Raw genomic sequence first — 20,468 nt, 5'->3', positions numbered from 1 at the left:
TGTATCTGCAGCGGCGGGTTGTAGGAGCGATGTTTGCAGTGAAGGACAGTTTGTTATCTAGGGTCACACCCAGATTCCTTGCAGTCTGAGTCGGGGAAACAACAGAGGTGCCGATGTTGATTGTTAGGTCAAGAGTGGGACCATCTTTTCCCAGAAGAAAAAGCAGTTCAGTTTTCTCAAGGTTGAGCTTGAGGTGATGAGCAGACATCCACCGAGAGATGTCTGCTAGAGTAGACAAGCAGAGATGCATGCGACAACTTGCATTATACATTATGGGACAGGGTGAACCCCCAACAATCATAAAAGGACCCTCAAATAAACATTTGAACGTCTCTGTGCTAAATCAGAAAATATCCAATCAATAAACAAAGTCAAATGTGTTTTTATTGCAGAGGATCTTACGGTGGCTCTGGTTGTATTGCTGTTCATCCTCGGCATTGTAATCGTTGTGATTATAATTATGATCATTGAGGTGAGAGCCCGGACGATGGAGTACCCCTGTAAACCTTCTTCTCTGGTAAGAAGAAATGGGAGAACCCCAAACTTATTATGTGTAATTACGAGGGTTGGGTAGATGTGTATAACTTTTGATATATTTTCAGTAATCGAAAAAGAAATGTGTTTCTAATGTTTTGTTACTTATTTGAAAAGACTGTACTGCCATTTATATTAAAGAGGATATATTAATCTCATATTCAGGTGTATATCAGTATGTAGTGTCTCTACTTTAAAGAGTCCTCTCCTGCTGATGTTCTGGTGTATATCAGTATGTAGTGTCTCTACTTTAAAGAGTCCTCTCCTGCTGATGTTCAGGTGTATATCAGTATCTAGTGTCTCTACTTTAAAGAGTCCTCTCCTGCTGATGTTCAGGTGTATATCAGTATGTAGTGTCTCTACTTTAAAGAGTCCTCTCCTGCTGATGTTGAGGTGTATATCAGTATGTAGTGTCTCTACTTTAAAGAGTCCTCTCCTGCTGATGTTCAGGTGTATATCAGTATGTAGTGTCTCTACTTTAAAGAGTCCTCTCCTGCTGATGTTCAGGTGTATATCAGTATGTAGTGTCTCTACTTTAAAGAGTCCTCTCCTGCTGATGTTCAGGAGTATATCAGTATGTAGTGTCTCTACTTTAAAGAGTCCTCTCCTGCTGATGTTCAGGTGTATATCAGTATGTAGTGTCTCTACTTTAAAGAGTCCTCTCCTGCTGATGTTCAGGTGTATATCAGTATGTAGTGTCTCTACTTTAAAGAGTCCTCTCCTGCTGATGTTCAGGTGTATATCAGTATGTAGTGTCTCTACTTTAAAGAGTCCTCTCCTGCTGATGTTCAGGTGTATATCAGTATTTAGTGTCTCTACTTTAAAGAGTCCTCTCCTGCTGATGTTCAGGAGTATATCAGTATGTAGTGTCTCTACTTTAAAGAGTCCTCTCCTGCTGATGTTCAGGTGTATATCAGTATGTAGTGTCTCTACTTTAAAGAGTCCTCTCCTGCTGATGTTCAGGTGTATATCAGTATGTAGTGTCTCTACTTTAAAGAGTCCTCTCCTGAGGATGTTGAGGTGTATATTAGTATGTAGTGTCTCTCCTTTAAAGAGTCCTCTCCTGCTGATGTTGAGGTGTATATCAGTATGTAGTGTCTCTCCTTTAAAGAGTCCTCTCCTGCTGATGTTCTGGTGTATATCAGTATGTAGTGTCTCTACTTTAAAGAGTCCTCTCCTGCTGATGTTCAGGTGTATATCAGTATCTAGTGTCTCTACTTTAAAGAGTCCTCTCCTGCTGATGTTCAGGTGTATATCAGTATGTAGTGTCTCTACTTTAAAGAGTCCTCTCCTGCTGATGTTGAGGTGTATATCAGTATGTAGTGTCTCTACTTTAAAGAGTCCTCTCCTGCTGATGTTCAGGTGTATATCAGTATGTAGTGTCTCTACTTTAAAGAGTCCTCTCCTGCTGATGTTCAGGTGTATATCAGTATGTAGTGTCTCTACTTTAAAGAGTCCTCTCCTGAGGATGTTGAGGTGTATATTCGTATGTAGTGTCTCTCCTTTAAAGAGTCCTCTCCTGAGGATGTTCAGGTGTATATCAGTATGTAGTGTCTCTCCTTTAAAGAGTCCTCTCCTGCGGATGTTGAGGTGTATATCAGTATGTAGTGTCTCTACTGGGACATGTCTCCATACTTTAATGTTCAAAAAGCTCTTTATTGTTCTCATACTGCCTGTGCTGCAGCACCTCTTTTTACCCTCTGTCTGAAACCAGAGCCCAGTCTGCTCTGATTGGTTAGCTGGCCGGCTCTGTTGTGATTGGTCAACCAGCTTAGAGATGTCCCTCCTCTTAGCCTATCACGTACAATGAGTCGGAGCGCTAGCCAATAGAAGTGCGAGTGTTATGTAGTGATGTCACTATGCTAGAGAAGTGAACAAAGGAGTCCAATGGAGGTGTTTCGGTATGTTATCCTTGGCAGATCAATTACATGCACACAAACCAATATAACACACATGGTGAAAGGGAAAAACCCCAAAATCATAATGGGGCCTTTTTAGATATTTTAATGCTGCAGCTCACAAGTTGTATTTTAAAGACTTAAAAGACGAATTGTTTGGTACTTTAGCTGTTCAACTATCCCGTCAACACTTCTTCAGTCAGCTGCAAGGAGGAGGAGAACAGCAGGGACAACAACAGAGAGGACAACAGAGAGGACAACAGCAGAGACAACAACAGAGAGGACAACAGCAGAGAGGAGAAGGTTGTTCAGCCTCTCGATGCGTACTCTGATGTAAGACTTCTGGAGGACAACATGAAAGGTGATGATGATTCAGATGTCTGCTCCAAGGAGGAAGAGGAGGACAGCGGCAGATATCTAAGCAGAGAGCGTGTGCAGCCTTTCGATGCGGCGTACTCTGATCGAGGACTTCTGGAGGAAAACATTGATGAGGATGATGATGAGGATGATTCTGCGAAAACTGATACTGTTTCTATTGAATCGGTGGAGTCGATACGATCACCCTAAGAACGCCGTAACGCTCTGTAGGTGGATATGGGTGACGGGGACTAAGCTTACAGCGAGAGGTGAAAACAAACCTAAGAAGACGACTTTATTTTGGATTCAAAGTCACTTTCTCGTGGTTTTGAGCTCTCTATACTTTGCATTACAAACAAGTGCACTCATGGAGGTGGTGCCTTTTCTCAAGAAGGGACAAAGACAGTTAAACCTTCTACTTTGTGGTTGTACTGGTAAACATCTACCAATGTTTAAGTATATCTTTGGTTTGCCTTGTGGCGGTTTTTTAGAGGCAATTCGAGGGGAAAAGGCTGATTTTTCAACAGCTGCAACACAAACAGGATGGGATTTAAGAAACTTAACATGAAACCTCAGCCTCATGCATATCACTTTAACTATATGTATACAATAACACAGTAGTTAGCATTGCTGTTTGACTCTGTTGTACCCGGGAAACGAAGCGGTGATCTTCAAGTCTCCTGAACATCTCTGACCTTCAGCTGCAGAAATTTTACTTTAACACAACGTACATTATTTTACCTCAAGGGAACACGCTCCATAAGAAGTATGATCGCTCTTATAGTCTCTAAGTATCGGCTAGAACGGGTGGATGTTTGTGCAGCTGTTATTCATGAAGGGGAAGGCTCCATGTCTTGTTTTTACATTTGGGGGTTTGGTTTTTAAAAAGGGACATTTTATTTTTTAATATATATATAAAACAGTTCCTACTTGCATCAAGTGGTATAAAGTTATGTAGATCGTTTTCAGTTTATTTGCCCAGGTTTAGAGGAAGATTTGTCATCATCCAAATGTCTTTTTAAATATTAAGAGAGGGACTACTTCTTTGGTAGAAAGTAGTTCCAATGAAAAAGGCAAAGGTCAGCATTGTCAGCCAAAGAAAATAACCAGGAAGCTTGTTCGGATTTGAAAGGAATTTGGCTTTCAGCTCAAAAACCCCCACCTTACTAAATTTGACTAGAGGTAAAATGTTTACCACCGGATGAGATTGACTTTACCGGTTTTACTGTGTTTGAACACACCGTCAAATGTGGACTTTCTGCTCTCGGCAGCAGATAATGAGGCGTTCAAATGGATGCCACACCTGCAAATGTATCTGCAGGTATCACTGTGTGTTTCCTGTCAAACCAGCTTTGATGTGACGTGTGGGAATTTTTCTTTTGTTAGGAAAAATGTAATCCTGTTGATGCTATGTACTTCAGGGTTGCTCATATTTTTTTATTGCTGTTATGAAATTACCTATTGCGTAAAAGTGCTTTTTAAACGGTTGCTTTGAAGGCTACGGCAGAGGATAAGGGCCACACGTGAACAAAATGTTTGAGATCAGAGCTTTTTTAACCGAAATTGTCAGAAAAAGTGGGAATTCTGACTTGTTTCTGAAAATTCAGTTCGCCATCAACATTTTAAGATTATATTTATTTATTTGTATTCTGACTTAAATATCCAAATCTCTCAGAATTCTGACTTTAATTTCAGATTTTTTCCCAGATTTCTGTGATTCAAGTCAGAATTCCCACTTTTCCTCAAAATTCGGAATTTTCTAAAAAGACAATATTATTTTTCTTCTCAGAATTCCAGGATTAAATAACTTTTTCTCAGACCTCAATGTGGCCCTAATCCTCTTCCGTAGATTACTACCTTTCAATACCTCGTCTCTAATTTTTTATAAGCATGGTAAGCTGAACACTGAAAGAGAATGTTGTCTGAAATAAGATGTATTTGTTTATTTAATAAGGAAACGTCCATTTCTACTTTTCCCATGACTTGTTTGCATGAGATTTAAATATGTTCACCTGTCAAAGACTTGCTGATATGATCTTTGAATAAACGGCAGTGTGAAAGTATCAGATCACCTGCTGTGTGGCAAAGTGCACTTTGATAAGATCAACAGGAAATCTCAGGTTGCTTTTGAATTTTTAATAAAGACACAAACAATATTGATATCTTCTTTTGCTAATTTCAAATATAAGGAAGTGTTGTGTATTGATATAATGATGAGATCACAAAACGATATGTTGAGAAATAAGCATTTTCAACAAAATCTTGTACCTTTTTCCATTTAATTAAAGTAGCTTGTTAACAGAATAGTTCTTAATCTATTGGGATTATGCTTTTGGACAAATTGAGAAGACTGATACCACTCTAATAAATAGGAAGCTATATCAGTGCCCTACGACTGTTAGCACATACACACTGGAAACGGAGCTTAAATCTGCCCGAGAGCGCCTCTGAAGCTCAGTTTTAACATGATAAATGTCATTAGTTTAATTTGAAAAATTAGTTATTAGTTAGTTATGTCATTAGTTTAATTTGAAAAATACAAATAAATATTAGCAGTTGGACTGTTTTTGGTATCTTTCAGAGGCAGGAGGTATCATTTAATTTGTACATTGTTTTGCTTGATTTATCAATTTCTTTGCACCTTTTTTTCATATCTAAGTTGTTTTTACAGCATGAAACTTAATTTATCTTAAACAAAATCACTTTGCGAAGTAACAGTCTTATTTACCCCTCTAACATGGCCATTTGTGGTTGTTGCATTGTTGCATGTATCGACTTCCAAGGTGCATGGAGAAGCCAGCAACAGTTATGTAACAGCCAAAATGCATTTGTCTAACAATACAAACATCTATAAACTAAAGGTACTAATAACGTTAATTTGTGAGCTTCAGAGGAGCCAGGCTTACTGTATACACTTGTTTCCAGTGTTTGTGCTAAGCTAAGTTAGCATTGGGCTGCTTCAGTAAAGACATGAGTGGTATCGATCTTCTCATTTATCACCTGCAATAAAAGCGTTTTCCCCAAAATATCCAAAAGCAAGATAACCAACCGATATGATCACAAACACAAATCAAACTTTTTTAATAATCTTCCTTCAACTCAACACCCAGCATGTATTAATCCTGAGCTGGTAAACTGGAGATAAAGTTCATTTTCTTCCTCTTGTAAAGTTGCATCTCGTGATGATTCGAGGAGATCGGAGCCTCGGCGGTCGCCCTGTTCGGACTCGTTTCTCAGCTCCACTGAAGTTAAGAGTCCACTGATGGCGCCTCAAAGCGGGGTAAAGAAAGTCAGTGTGGGCAGAGTTTGTTTATTAAAGCTTCATGCCTTGAACATTGGCTCTCAGGCTCAACATCTGCTTCTCCTGCCGCACTTTCTCCTCCTTAAACGCCGTCTGGTTGGCCTTCTTCTCCACTCTCCGCTCCTGTTAAACACACAGAAGGAGCATTTAACACATTGTGAACTGATTAAATATACTTTAATGACTTATCGACATATTTTCTCGAGGTACAGGGATGGGGAAGGCGTTTGACTATAGCCGCTTTCACACCAAGTACTTTGCCGTACTTAAGCCCCGGCCACACGAGGACGATAACGCAAACGGACCGAAATCGTTATCAAAAAAGTATTCCGTCCCCACGCAACAGGCACCAGAAACGAGTCCGTTCACACGAGACCGCTCGAAAGCGCTGGAGACGCTGTAGTACATATGCCAGGCCTGTAAGTGGCGCTGTACTCCTGCCACAAAAGCAGCGAAGAAGACTTCCCGTGCATGGTTGCCATTCGGTTTATTCTCCGCTGTGGACGCTCTGGTTCTTTTTCTCCCTCCCCGAGGCAAGCGTTTGCTCCTCCTGTATATCTCTCCGGTAGTCCACCAGCAGATGAAAAACACCCACCTCTCCGCCTCTTCCAAGGGACGAAGGGACCGTGCAGCAGAGTTTCAGTTAGTTTCAGTCAACATGTCCGTTAAAGTTTAAATCTTCCGGACAAAATTAGAACATTTCTGGTCAGAGGTCTTCTTTGTTATTTATTGAGCTTTAAAACAAATTAATAACGACTCTATATAATAATATAATAATAAAAAACGGAGCCTCTCTTTTCCTCCCCCTCTTCTGACAGCCCAGCATCTGAACTCTGAACTATGAGCTGGAGAGGTGGGGGAGGCGGGGCTATTGCTTCGACGTTATCAGGAAATGATCGTATAGGCGTAAACACAGAGCGGTTTGCCCCCCCAGAGCGTTTCGTTTGCAGATCTACCCACCTTGGGACCCGTTTTCGTTTTCTGGGTTTCCATGTCGGCCTCATGTGGCCGAACCGTCTATCTGATAGTGAACTGTAGCAGATACGACCGTTATCGTCCTCGTGTGGCCGGGGCTTTAGTGCCCAGCACGTAGTACCCCCATGGCACTAAGTACAGATCGCGTTCAAACCGGAATAAGTTCCCTGAGGGAAGATTATGCAAACGAAGCCGCTGACGTCACTTCATCTTCTTCTGCTTTGGGTTTACTGGCAGGGCACAAACCACTTCACGGCGTATACTGCCGCCCGAAGTCCCCGGAGTTGGGGACTGGCTTAAGTAGAAGCAGCTTCTACTGAAGCCTTCCGAGTAAATCGCCAGAACGCCGACACCTCCTCATCTCCACCGCTCCCATGTTTTTTTTTGTGTTGCCATAAATTAGTTTCTCTCCGTTGGTGCGCGGGGCTAATGCTAATGCTAATGCCAGCAAATACAATGGCGGCTTCACAAAACTTTTCAGAGCTTTACGGGGCGTGGTTTTCAATTTGCCCAGCCAAATCGAAATTGGTACTTTTTTCTCCCCAGGAAATAACCACCTCTAACAATAGGGGTAAAAGTTCTCTGAACTAAGTTTTCTTTTTGGTGTGAACGCAAAATTCCAGGCACTAACGGAACTAAACGGGAAAAGTACTCCGGTGTGAACGCGCCTTATGTGTATGTGTGAGTATGTAGGTGTGTATATGAGTATGTGCATATATGTATTTATGTGTGTGTATGAGAGGCCGTCTAGCTCACAACTCATACTTGGTCTTAAACAATATCAGAATCTCACATGAACACCACCAGACTCTTTAACACACAGTATTATACCGTCTTTAACGTACTGTCATTCCTTCCTTCATTTACTATCATACATAAATAACTATTCTCTCTCACACAAAAACTAAATCTCTTAAACGCACCATCATACTCTCGTACACACACCACTATCATCTTTCACAAACAACTATAATCTAATAAAACATTATAATAGTGTATGTGAAGGATAGTAGTATGTGTGTAAGACAGAATAATAACCTATATAAGAGGGAATCGTATGTCATGTTAATAACAATAGTCATATATGTAAAACAGAATAGCAGTATATATTATATAAGAGGTAATAATAGTTCATGTGAATGACTATAGGTATGTGTGTAAAACAAAATGATAGGTCTGTGCATAAGAACATTTATGAGTGTGAGAGAGTATCATTGAAAAGGAAGTGAGTTTGATTGAAAAGGAAGTTGGACTAAATTCTCAGTTCCTGATTGGCTCTACGTTTTTCGTTTGACGGACACCGCCCAAGAAAGGCAGTAGAATGCTACTAATTTCCCCTATGCAACCTGAAGAGTAAAAGGGTCAAGCCCGTCAGAAAGCAATGACTGTAAGTGTATGCCTTACACTGTAAGGATTAGTAACATGTATTGTGTTTATGTGATGACATTTGGAGATGTTTAAACTCAATGAGAAAATGCGTTAGCGTTCGCGCTAGCATGTTTTATTTAGATGCTTTTATTTTGAAGGCGAGTTTACGTTGACAGGAAGTTGTTGTTGCTATGGAAACAACATGACTGCGAAAATAAATATCTTCTACATATAAAGACGGAGAAAGTAAAGAATAAAGTGTATGTTTAAATGTTAGCACCCCCCGAAGAGGCACAAGGTTGGTATTTACTATAATATAAAATTGTAGGTTGTGGCCTAATTCGTTTATAAGCTGTTTTGTAGCTTTGCTGTCTGTTTACAGTTAACTTTAGGTAGTATGCTAAAGTGATTCTAATACGGATTGGGCCTAAATGTATTTGTTATTTTTGTGTCTTTATAGCTCTTACGTTGACTCTGGAGTTTCAATCAATTCTAAATCATCAGTAAAGTCTACGACCATATTTCGGAGGGATATGCTACAGCTAGCATTAGCTATATTTACCTTGTTTACACTTAGCGGTGCTGAGTGTTAATCTGTGTATGTTGCATGTATGAGATCATTAAGTGCCTTGTAACTTATTTTTTTTATAGTTTCACTCTGTTTGAATGTCAGTGGACTGCAAATAATTCAATAAAGGAGCATGGCTGCTCATTCCCTGGCTCTCAAAAGAGTTTGGCTGGCTGTTTAATCGATGTTCACACTGAGACAGTACAACACAGAGAGAGAACAGTACACCTATTGTGTAAGAACATACAAGCAGGTCACACAGTATGATCACAAATACATACAATCTGTTAAAAATCTGTTTTTATTAAAAAAGTATACAGTCTGCATGTGTGTTCTCAGCCTTGGAGAAACTTGACATGTTTTGGTGTGTCTGAACCTCTCTTTAATGGTTCATTAATAAAACAGATATTTCAACGTGTGCCTACTTTGTTCATGTACTGTTGAGGTTAATTGCAGTAGTTGTGTGCTATAATGTATTTACAAAGTAAAGAGGAGGCAACTTTAGAATAGGGAACCTGTTCAGGACAATTAGAGTCAAACTACTAGCGTACTGGTTATGAACAAGGCTTCCCTTTATTTAACATAGGGAACATATTCTTCGACAGAAATACCTCATTTTGAGTTATTTAGACTTAATTAACACTTATAGTTTCATGTCTTGTTACATAAGGATAGATCATATTTATTATGGGAGAATTACTATTCGTATATAGTTGAGGTATACCTAGGATGAAAATTACAGGCCTCTCATTTTTTAAGCGGGAGAACTTGCACAATTGGTGGCTGACTAAATACTTTTTTCCCCCACTGTACTAAAATGTATCTCACATACACTATCATTCTTTCTCACACACAAAGTTTTCTACCTTGCATACACTACTAGAGTATTATATTGTAGTATGATGTTGTCTGTAAGTGGGAATAATAGTGTTTCTAAGAAAGTACAGTTTGGTATGTAAGTAAGTTTGATTTATTGCTCAGACAACAGTGTGTGAAAGAGAGTATGATTGTGCGTGTAAAAGTGTTTAGCTATATGTATAAAAGAGTTAAATGGTGTATCTGTGAGATTCTGATATTGTTTGTAAGACCAAGTATGAGTTGTGAGTTATCAGTCTCGTGCAGCTCGCTGAACCTGTAATAAGTGACCCGACAGTAAAGAATAAATATATGTATAACTTGTTTAGCTTGTTCCAGAATAGATAAACTAGCTAAGTGTGTTGGTTCTAACTCTTAGTGTATGTTGCTCTGCTCAACGGTCCGTCACAGCGGAGGAGCTGTGATCCGGAAAAGCAGCGTGTTCTCCGTCAACAGCAGCTGATCTGATCTCTCTCGCGACAGGTTAGACTTCACTCGCGTTTTATGTCTATTCAGCTGACTACTGCTTTGTTTTGTAAAGGGGTAAGATTGGTGTTGTTTTATACTTGATTAATTGCAGACATATCCCACAAACAAACAAAACCAACACATCAACACATAATAATCTCTTTCTTTAGTTTTTATCAATCAAGCAGGAGGATAGTGCATTAGTTGGGATCTACTTTCAGCGGCGGATTGATCCATATTTGGTGCTCTAGTGAGTATTTGAGGCAGCAACACGGTGTGTGCGTGTGTTTGTGGTGATGAAGGAAATTATCAGCTGTACAACAGTGTTGCTCACTGAGGGGAGTTTTAAATAATATTTTGGACAAAATTGGAGCTCCATGGCACAGAGGAGGACGATACATCAGGAGCTTTGTCGTTTGAGTCTATGGATTTGATAACGTGAAGAGAATATTACAGTCTAAAAAGACTGAAAGCCTTTCAAATGTCACCATGTGTGATTTAAAACAAGTTGCTTGACCAAAGGACGTGTTCTCAACGCTCTTACCGCTATTGTTTACAAGACAAACTACAAAGGAAAGTGTATTTATATGAGAGGTATTCTGGAAAATAGTAATTAAACTACATGTTTAGCAGATTACAGGTTTCTAAAAACAATGGAGGTCTATGGTATGAGGTGGAGGATTGATCAGTCTTCGATATGAACAATTCATTTTTGGTTTTTATATTTTCCTGCAGCTGGTTCACAGTGACACCTGCTGTGAGCGCTGAGAAGGAAAGTGAAGTACTCGAAGTGATTTCACAACTTTGAGCAGATTGTTACCTCTGCGGCTAAATTGCTAATTTGTTAAGTGACCTTTGTTATGTGTATGTTGCTGCCTGAAGACTAGGCCTGTTTAAAGTTCTGTTTGCTATTTATACATTTTGGTGAGAGCGTTTTGAATGTACTTTTGTTATTTTAGATACCCACTAGGAGAACTTTGTTTATTAGAGAAATGCTGCCTATAGAAGAGAATCCTTTATTGTCATTATACAATGAGATGAGAAGAGCTACTGCTTCTTTCTTTGTAAGGTGCCATCAAAAATACAAAAAACAAACAAGAGACGTACAATATTCAGGAGAAGACAACATACAAGCATTCATACTTCAATATGCCGATAAAGTTGAAGTGCAGGGATATATCGGGTGAAGTACAAATAAATATGTTTGAATGTGTATAAAATGTATATATATATATATATATATATATATATATTGTGTCAGTGCAATTATACGCCCTGAACTTTGAGTTTGACATTAAAATAACTTTACTTTTACCATGTCTGGTTTTGTGTTTTGAGTTGATTCCCTTTTTCCAACAAGCTTGAACACACTTTATACATCTCCTCTGTGTTTAATCTCTCTCTCTCACACTCTCTCTCTCTCTCTCTCTCTCTCTCCCTCTCACCTTGCGTTCTTCCTTGATGGCGAGTTTCCTCTGCTTCCTCTCCTCTGTGCTCTCCTCCTTGCTGCGCTGCTGGGTGGAAACTCGAGGCAGGTCCGAGTCGTTGATCATCATCATGCGCTCCGCCTGCTTAGCGGTCAGGGCTTTGGTAGGAAGGACGTCCAGAGGGATGCCCGTCTTCTGGGACACTCGGATCGGCTTCGTCTGAGGACACGAGGAAGAAAAGAATAAACGTGTTGTGTCGACAGAGTTCAATCCCAGATCAAAGGCACGCTGAAGGCTCTTTGAGCAGGTTTTCTCTCACTGATTGTGCTCTCATGTTAAATGTTTGTTGTCTTGATATTTGTCTGTTGATCTTACACATGGAGCTGCTGTGATGCAAGTCACATTTCAGACTTGATCTGACCAATAAAGTGTTATCATATCCTAATGAGTCGTGCCTCGAGAGGCTTTGCTCATCGCTGGGAACAGTCTTTACTGTAGTCAGAGTTCAATTATCTTTAATTAAGTAAACAAACAATTATCAAATACATAAAAGGTCACAGCAGTTCAGCCTCTTTGTTTTGGTGCAACAGGTGACCTAAATAACAATAAACAACACCCATGTGACAATTGCCGGACGTGATGATTACAATTAAACGTGGTGCGGACAAATAAAGTTAACAACAAGCAACGGCTAAAGAAGCATTTTGGTTCCTACACGTTTAATCTCTGAGGGATTCTTTTCTAGCACTTTTTTCGTTATACTGTAAATATTTGTAGAACATGTTGTCAACACGTGACCGATTCATTCCATCTTAAAACACTGCACATGTTTTCATATCAGATCGATGTTTAAAAGCTTAATTGGGTCCAGTAAGATTTTGTTAATTTTTTATTTATTTTTTAATTGTGAAAAGTCTTCTTTAGAAATATATATTATTTTGTATATAAGTGTTTTACCATGACCAGACTGACAATAAAACACAAAGAGACCTAGAAACCTCTGAACAGTTAAATAAAATAAAATAAATCAGGTAAAATAAGCAAAACGTGCAGATAGGACAATATTCCTGATTTAGTGCACAATAATGACTCAAGCCACTATATTTGTGCAAGAGTTTACACACAACGTCTTTACTCTGCCTTCTACTGCATTGTTTACACTATCGAAATGTGATTCTACATATATACACTGAACAAAAATATAAATGCAACACTTTTGTTTTTGCCCCCATTTTTCATGAGATGAACTCAAAGATCTAAAACATTTTCTATATACACAAAATAACCATTTCTCTCAAATATTGTTCACAAATCTGTGAACAATTTCACTTTTCCTTTGCCGAGATAATCCATCGCACCTCACAGGTGTGGCATATCAAGATGCTGATTAGACAGCATGATTATTGCACGGGTGTGCCTTAGGCTGGCCACAATAAAAGGCCACTCTGAAACGTGCAGTTTTGCTTTATTGGGGGGGTCCGGAAACCAGTCAGGTTTAACCCTAAACATTGTTTTAATGTGATATGCCACACCTGTGAGGTGGGATGGATTATCTCAGCAAAGGAGAAGTGCTCACTATCACAGATTTGTTCAGATTTGTGAACAATATTTGAGAGAAATGGTTATTTTGTGTATGTAGAAAATGTTTTAGATCTTTGAATTCATCTCATGAAAAATGGGAGCAAAAACAAAAGTGTTGCGTTTATATTTTTGTTCAGTGTATATATATATAACATAAAAAACAGGTAAAAATGACACAAAATATATGTTTTTCTCACCCTTTGGGGTTCCTTAATCAGCTTGGGTCTGTTATAGATGTTGGAATATGTGCCTGCAGAAAATAAATAAACGTAACAGTTATAATAAGACCAGATATCTACAGAAAACAGATTCATATTAACGGTTAATGTCTCCTCTTTACTCACAATAAAACCAGAGGATTAAACTACTGTAATTAAGTAATTCATATATATTCATATTCATTATACAAGCTCATCACATCTGTTAAAAAGTACCGTAGACAAACACATCACATCAAATGTTAAAAACTACTTTTTAAATGTTAATTGTTGATCAGAATTAAGACGGCATGACGAGTTCCTCTGCGAGCCAAAGAAACAGCACAGTATTATCTTCTGATTCCCTACATACAGTTTACCCTTTCACATCAATAGTTCCTACTGGTTATGGTTTTACCTCCCATCAACCATTTACAGAATGAGCGTAAAGAACGGATACGATTTCAACCTTTGACTTCCTAATTAAACACTTTGACGGCATCAGGAAAGAGATAAAAACACACCTTATCTCTTGTTGTTCAAAAGATCAGAGTTAAAAGGCTAAGTAATCATTCGTCATGGTGACAGGTAATTAACTTATTAACTTTTCTGGGGTCATCTTTTGTGTCATGAGTTCAAATCAACTGTTATCCTCAAAGAAACATCCTTTAAAGAGTCCTCTCCTGCTGATGTTCAGGTGTATATCAGTATGTAGTGTCTCTACTTTAAAGAGTCCTCTCCTGCTGATGTTCAGGTGTATATCAGTATGTAGTGTCTCTACTTTAAAGAGTCCTCTCCTGCTGATGTTCAGGTGTATATCAGTATGTAGTGTCTCTACTTTAAAGAGTCCTCTCCTGATGATATTCAGGTGTATATCAGTATGTAGTGTCTCTACTTTAAAGAGTCCTCTCCTGCTGATGCTCAGGTGTATATCAGTATGTAGTGTCTCTACTTTAAAGAGTCCTCTCCTGCTGATGTTCAGGTGTATATCAGTATGTAGTGTCTCTACTTTAAAGAGTCCTCTCCTGCTGATGCTCAGGTGTATATCAGTATGTAGTGTCTCTACTTTAAAGAGTCCTCTCCTGTTGATGTTCAGGTGTATATCAGTATGTAGTGTCTCTACTTTAAAGAGTCCTCTCCTGCTGATGTTCAGGTGTATATCAGTATGTCGTGTCTCTACTTTAAAGAGTCCTCTCCTGCTGATGTTCAGGTGTATATCAGTATGTAGTGTCTCTACTTTAATGAGTCCTCTCCTGCTGATGTTCAGGTGTATATCAGCATGTAGTGTCTCTACTTTAAAGAGTCCTCTCCTGCTGATGTTCAGGTGTATATCAGCATGTAGTGTCTCTACTTTAAAGAGTCCTCTCCTGCTCATGTTCAGGTGTATATCAGTATGTAGTGTCTCTACTTTAAAGAGTCCTCTCCTGCTGATGTTCAGGTGTATATATATATATGTATAGAATAGGGCCTCTTTAAAAAGAAATCTTGCTCTGTATTCTAAACATTTGTATCGTGATGTAATCAGATGAATCATTGATGGATGTTTGTCTCCAGATTAAAGCTGGAATACTTTTGACATTTTGCTTTCTTTATGAGTTTGGAAATTATTAAAATTTACTTTTGGTTTTGTTGTTGTGCCGTAATTCCAGGAGATTAGGGAAAACACCAGGAAAAAATAAAATAACATAAGAGAACAGATTTTAAACACGTCTGAGTTTTTGACGGGAAACTGCAGACTGAACTCACTGATGATGGTTTCACAGTCCCACTTCTCCTCTGGACCCTTGATAACAACGGTTTCCATCTCTTCCTCTTCATCTTCATCATCGTCTTCATCCTCCTCCTTCACGGCAGGAAGTTCTTTAGGACCCAAGTCGTCAGGTCTCAAGTATCTAAACAAACAAAACAATAGATAGTCAGTCGAGTTCGCCATTCAATTTTGCTTCGGCTATACTGTGTTTTGGTTTGGTCATGCCAATTGAGAGGTGCAGGAATGAATCAGCATTCCTGTTTCCTCATCTTGAAGTCAACATTTTTTAGATATAACATACATCAGTAAATACCCCACTGGTGGATTTAAAAACGGTGGTTGCTATCAAGCGTCTAAATGAGACGACTAAACGTCATTACGCCCAACATTAGCCACCTTTAGCTTAGCGGTGGTGGCGTGAAGTCATGTGACCGTGCTGTAGTTCCTTTATAGCCCAACATTAGCCACCTTTAGCTTAGCGGTGGTGACGTGAAGTCATGTGACCGTGCTGTAGTTCCTTTATAGCCCAACATTAGCCTCCTTTAGCTTAGCGGTGGTGACATGAAGTCATGTGACCGTGCTGTAGTTCCTTTATAGCCCAACATTAGCCTCCTTTAGCTTAGCGGTGGTGAAGTCATGTGACCGTGCTGTAGTTCCTTTAAAGCCCAACATTAGCCTCCTTTAGCTTAGCGGTGGTGACGTGAAGTCATGTGACCGTGCTGTAGTTTCTTTATAGCCCAACATTAGCCTCCTTTAGCTTAGTGGTGGTGACGTGAAGTCATGTGACCGTGCTGTAGTTCCTTTATAGTCCAACATTAGCCACCTTTAGCTTAGCGGTGGTGACGTGAAGTCATGTGACCGTGCTGTAGTTTCTTTATAGCCCAACTTTAGCCTCCTTTAGCTTAGCGGTGGTGAAGTCATGTGACCGTGCTGTAGTTTCTTTATAGCCCAACATTAGCCTCCTTTAGCTTAGTGGTGGTGACGTGAAGTCATGTGACCGTGCTGTAGTTCCTTTATAGTCCAACATTAGCCGCCTTTAGCTTAGCGGTGGTGAAGTCATGTGACCGTGCTGTAGTTCCTTTATAGCCCAACATTAGCCTCCTTTAGCTTAGCGGTGGTGACGTGAAGTCATGTGACCGTGCTGTAGTTTCTTTATAGCCCAACATTAGCCTCCTTTAGCTTAGCGGTGGTGATGTGAAGTCATCTGACCGAGCCGTAGTTCCTATATCGCCAATGTTAGCTTAGAGAGATTGCATTTATGTTTCAAAAATCATAAAGTGGTGTTAATATAATGGAGATTATCCTGCTGAATAGAGAATAATAAACATTTACTACACGGCTTGGTTGAATACTCGATTCCGATTGGTCAATCTGAACATTTCAGAGGTTATTAATACTCGATAACAAACCGCTGGTAACTAAGAGCTTATTTTATGCAATATTACAAAATCCAATGAAAACATCTGGAAAACAATGGAGTCCTTGCAATGCTAACTTTCCGGCCGACCTACAAGAAAACATCATCAGTGCACCTCTCTATTAAGCCTCTTCGAATCCAAAGTAACATATACTGGCAGAGCAAACAACTATCTGATGCAGAATCCATCGTCTATCATATCATGTTATCAATAAACTCAGAATGAAGGGACTCACTCTTTCCCTTTCTGTATGAAATAGTCTTTGATGACTTCCTCCAGACGAGCGCTGTCCGGCTGGATGAAGCCCTCCAGCTCGGCGTTATCCAGCGCTCCGATCTCATCGTCGTCAAACTGCTCGTAAAACTGAAACAAAAACCACACAGACCTTTTAACAAGTTTGCCAAGAAACAAAAACAGATTTAAGACCCTGTGTCTGCAGGATGCTGACCCAGATATTGCAGACGGTGTTACTATACCATTATCAAAGTTTCTGAGATAACAACGTCTCTAGTTCTTTTAATTTCCTCTTTTACCCGTTATCTAAACTATTTTGACATTCAATATGTCCGTCTGTGCCGTTGGTTTACATTTAATTTAAGGGGAGGAGAGAGAAGAGAAAATATTTTTAATTGACTTTTATTTAATTATTATTTTTATTGTTATAACTGGGGATGCTCCGATCGACAATTTTGGGGTCGATTGCCGGAATCAGTATCGGCCGATACCGATCCGATCGAGTGGGCGGGGCCTATGGCGATCTTCCATTTTAAGTGATGTTTGAAACTCAGTTAATGCTCATTCACTGGCGCTTCCACAAACAACAACCAACATCATTATTACATCTAGTAGTTTAGTTCCAGAGGTAGATAAACTAGCAGAGTGTGTTAGGTCTAACTCTTAGTGTGTGTTTCGTTCCGCTCACCGGTCCGTCACAGCGGGTGGAGCTGCAGGATTAATACTGCCAGACCGGTGAAGCCATTTTGGCGAGCTTGTTTTGCCGCGCACAGAGAAAGGTGTCATGTATTTTACGTCATGTGATCGGCTCTCCTAATCTGCCTTTATAGAAAGCACCGATCGATTGGCAGAGAGTGAGTATCGGCCGATAACGATGGGCGGCCGATCGATCGGAGCATCCATAGTTATTATTATTATTATTATTATTATACTAAAGGGTATTTACGGAAATAAGTGAATGGCATCAGGAGGTGTTTATGAATATGCGGCTTCTTCCAAATGAGGAATTTTTATTTTTGAAATATTCTAGTACATGGATGTTTTTCCTAAGTATATTGGACAGTATCATTGTAATGTGTAGGATGACCTTATACAGTATATAACCCATCTTATTTTATTTTTGTTATACCTGTGTTATTTACGTTCTCAGTGTTATTATTGATTTGATTTCTATACGTTTTATTTTTCATATTCTCATGTTGAACTTCTTGGATTTGAAACCTTCTACATGCTGTGACCCCTTCTTAACCCTTGTGTTGTGTTTGAAAGCTGTTCCCGTTCATGGTGTTCGCGGGTACATTTTGACCCGTTATTTATCTCAGTCCAAAACACTCAAAAAGACTGACTACCATCCAATATTGTTTTAACTACATCATAACTACTGTAATTTTCGGACTATAAGCCGCGCCTTTTTTCCCATTTTTCGACGCTACGTTATCTGACTATAATAGACTAATATTAGAATACAATCTCCCCCCAAAAAGATTACAATTATTGTTACAGTGGATGAAGGGGGGGGGGTGTCTAAAGTCAAATATAGGCCTGCTCAATTAATCGTATTTTAATCGCGATTACGATTATGGCTTGCAACGATTACGAAAACAACGTAATCGAAATAAAACGAGTATTTTTGTATTATTTTTTTCAGTTGAATTATACTTAAAGTTCAGGGTAATCAACTGTTAAAAACATACTGTTCAAATGTTTTTTCTCCAATAGATTGATGTTCTCAAAGTAAATGGATAATCGTTTTTAATAATCGTGATATCAATAATGGACCCAAATAAAGTGGAGTGAGTGGAATATGTTGAATATGTTTTACCAAAATGTTGGCTATATGTTAAGGAGTTTTCAGGTTGTGACAGTGCACTGCAACATGTTTGTTGATCTTTATTGGTATTTATTATTTTGATATTATTTATTTAAATGTTGACATGAATGTGTAATTTATTTTATTTTGTATTGGTTTTTCAGTTGATTACCCTGAACGTATAATTCAACAGTTAAAAAGTTCAAATTATTATTTGCATTTGTTTTAAAGTACAATAAAAGGATGTTTTCAAAGTCAATGAATAATCGCATTTAATAATCGCAATTACAATCATTAAAGATTATGATTTCTGCCATAATCGAGCAGCCCTAGTCAAAGATGAATCTTGATTGGGCCAAATTTGACCCCGAGTGACCCACAACAATGCTGCTGGGTGTCCCCCGACCCGAACACCAAATTATACACTTTTTTTTTAAGAGACCTTCAGACTTCGCTAAAATTATCAAAATCTGTTTTGTAGTTTTTATAGCTGCTGTGGAGGATATCATGAAGCCTTGTTCCAATAAAAAACACTAGAGCGTAGTTATTATATCATTTTAACTTGAATCGTTAAATGGTGGCGTGTGACGCAGTGGACTAGTGCGTTAGTGTTGGGGTCGGGGGGTCACAGGTTCAAACCCCACTGCAGTCAGCATGTCGTTGTGTCCCTGAGACACATGTGATGTAATGTCATGAATCGTCCCGACCCGAACACAACATAAGGGTTAAAGAAACTGTTCATCCAGGAGTACTAATGGAAGTAAAGGGGAGAGAATAAGTAATAAAGAATAATTAAAAACCTTCTCGAAGCGGTCGTCCAGCAGGGTGAGCTGCTCGTTCCTCCTCATCACCGACGAGCTCATGGAGTATTCTGTGAAGCGACACTTCGTCTCCTCGTCCATGAAAAGAAACTCTTTAGCGCGTCTCTCTCCGTCCTCGTCAGAAAACTCTGAGTCAACGTCTCCTTCCTCGTCTGTGTCCTCCCACCCTTCACCATCTCCATCTTCATCTTCCTCATCGCCACCTCTGTCAAAAAGGCAAACATTTTAAAACCATCAAACAAATCACATCACCAATTTAAAAATCATTACATTACATTTAGCTGACGCATTTATTCAGACAATAAGTTCATTCGTGTTGGAGTTAAAGGAGCACCAATGAGAAGAGATGCAATAAGCCGGTAACCAGAACAATTATCAACAACTGTTTACATTTTAACCGTTGACTCCCGGTCATTTTTCCGGCAGACATGCAGTTTTGGTCTCTCTTTTATATCTCCATGAATATCTGAGACTGACAACATTAGAGATTTAAATACATCATTTTAAAGTTCAAGAAACTGGGTTGGACATTTTCACTATTTTCTGACTTTTTATAGAACAAACAGGTACATTATTATTCGAGGAAATAATCATGAAATTAATTGATAATGAAATAATTGCAGGTGCTTCCAACCCACTGAGGAGGACTGAGCTTCAAATGAGACATTTCTTTTAAATGTTGGATTTGGAGCCAAGGTGCAGTCGAAACAGGGAACATGTGTAGGGATTATTTATATTTAATCACTTACTCGACTTCCATTGCTCCACACATCACGTTTGCTTTCATGATGAAGTCGTCGTCCAGCTGGTTTTCGGGGTTGTCGTAATCGAAGTCTTCGTCCAGAGCGGCCACGATGTCGGGGTCCAAGTCCAGCCGCGGTCCTGAGGGAAACACAAAATGTTAAA

The 20,468-nt window shown here is 39.2% G+C and overlaps 2 protein-coding genes across 3 annotated transcripts in view; one reads left to right on the top strand and one right to left on the bottom strand.

The window, feature by feature from the left end:
* LOC307044692 (uncharacterized protein) overlaps window positions 1–4,945 on the top strand; it is a 14,075-nt gene extending 9,130 nt beyond the window's left edge. For both annotated transcript variants that reach the window (XM_079690002.1, XM_079690001.1), the window contains 2 exons: window positions 393–517; window positions 2,601–4,945. In XM_079690002.1, coding sequence (XP_079546128.1) covers window positions 393–517; window positions 2,601–2,999 — 524 coding nt within the window. In that variant the 3' untranslated portion in view covers window positions 3,000–4,945. The remainder of the gene's footprint in view (window positions 1–392; window positions 518–2,600) is intronic.
* LOC307044804 (protein LTV1 homolog) lies at window positions 4,911–20,468 on the bottom strand. The gene is made up of 7 exons (XM_079690197.1): window positions 20,312–20,468; window positions 19,542–19,767; window positions 16,933–17,060; window positions 15,276–15,421; window positions 13,530–13,582; window positions 11,770–11,970; window positions 4,911–6,213 (listed from the first exon to the last, which is right to left on the bottom strand). The coding sequence occupies exons 1-7, from the start codon at window positions 20,347–20,349 to the stop codon at window positions 6,103–6,105; spliced, it is 903 nt and encodes a 300-aa protein (XP_079546323.1). The 5' UTR covers window positions 20,350–20,468; the 3' UTR covers window positions 4,911–6,102.

Source organism: Notothenia rossii, assembly GCF_949606895.1.
Source record: "Notothenia rossii genome assembly, chromosome: 1".
In the NCBI taxonomy this organism is placed as follows: Eukaryota; Metazoa; Chordata; class Actinopteri; order Perciformes; family Nototheniidae; genus Notothenia; species Notothenia rossii.
This window is presented reverse-complemented; position numbering and strand designations above follow the sequence as displayed.

What these genes read in the sequence shown, in the direction of transcription:
- LOC307044804 (XM_079690197.1), bottom strand. Translation starts at nt 20,349, where the DNA reads ATGAAAGCAAACGTGATGTGTGGAGCAATGGAAGTCGA. An exon ending in TGGACGACCGCTTCGAGAAG is followed by an intron (nt 17,061 to 19,541) that starts GTTTTTAATTAT and finishes TTTTTGTTTCAG; the next exon opens with TTTTACGAGCAGTTTGACGA. An exon ending in TTCATACAGAAAGGGAAAGA is followed by an intron (nt 15,422 to 16,932) that starts GTGAGTCCCTTC and finishes TTGTTTGTTTAG; the next exon opens with ATACTTGAGACCTGACGACT.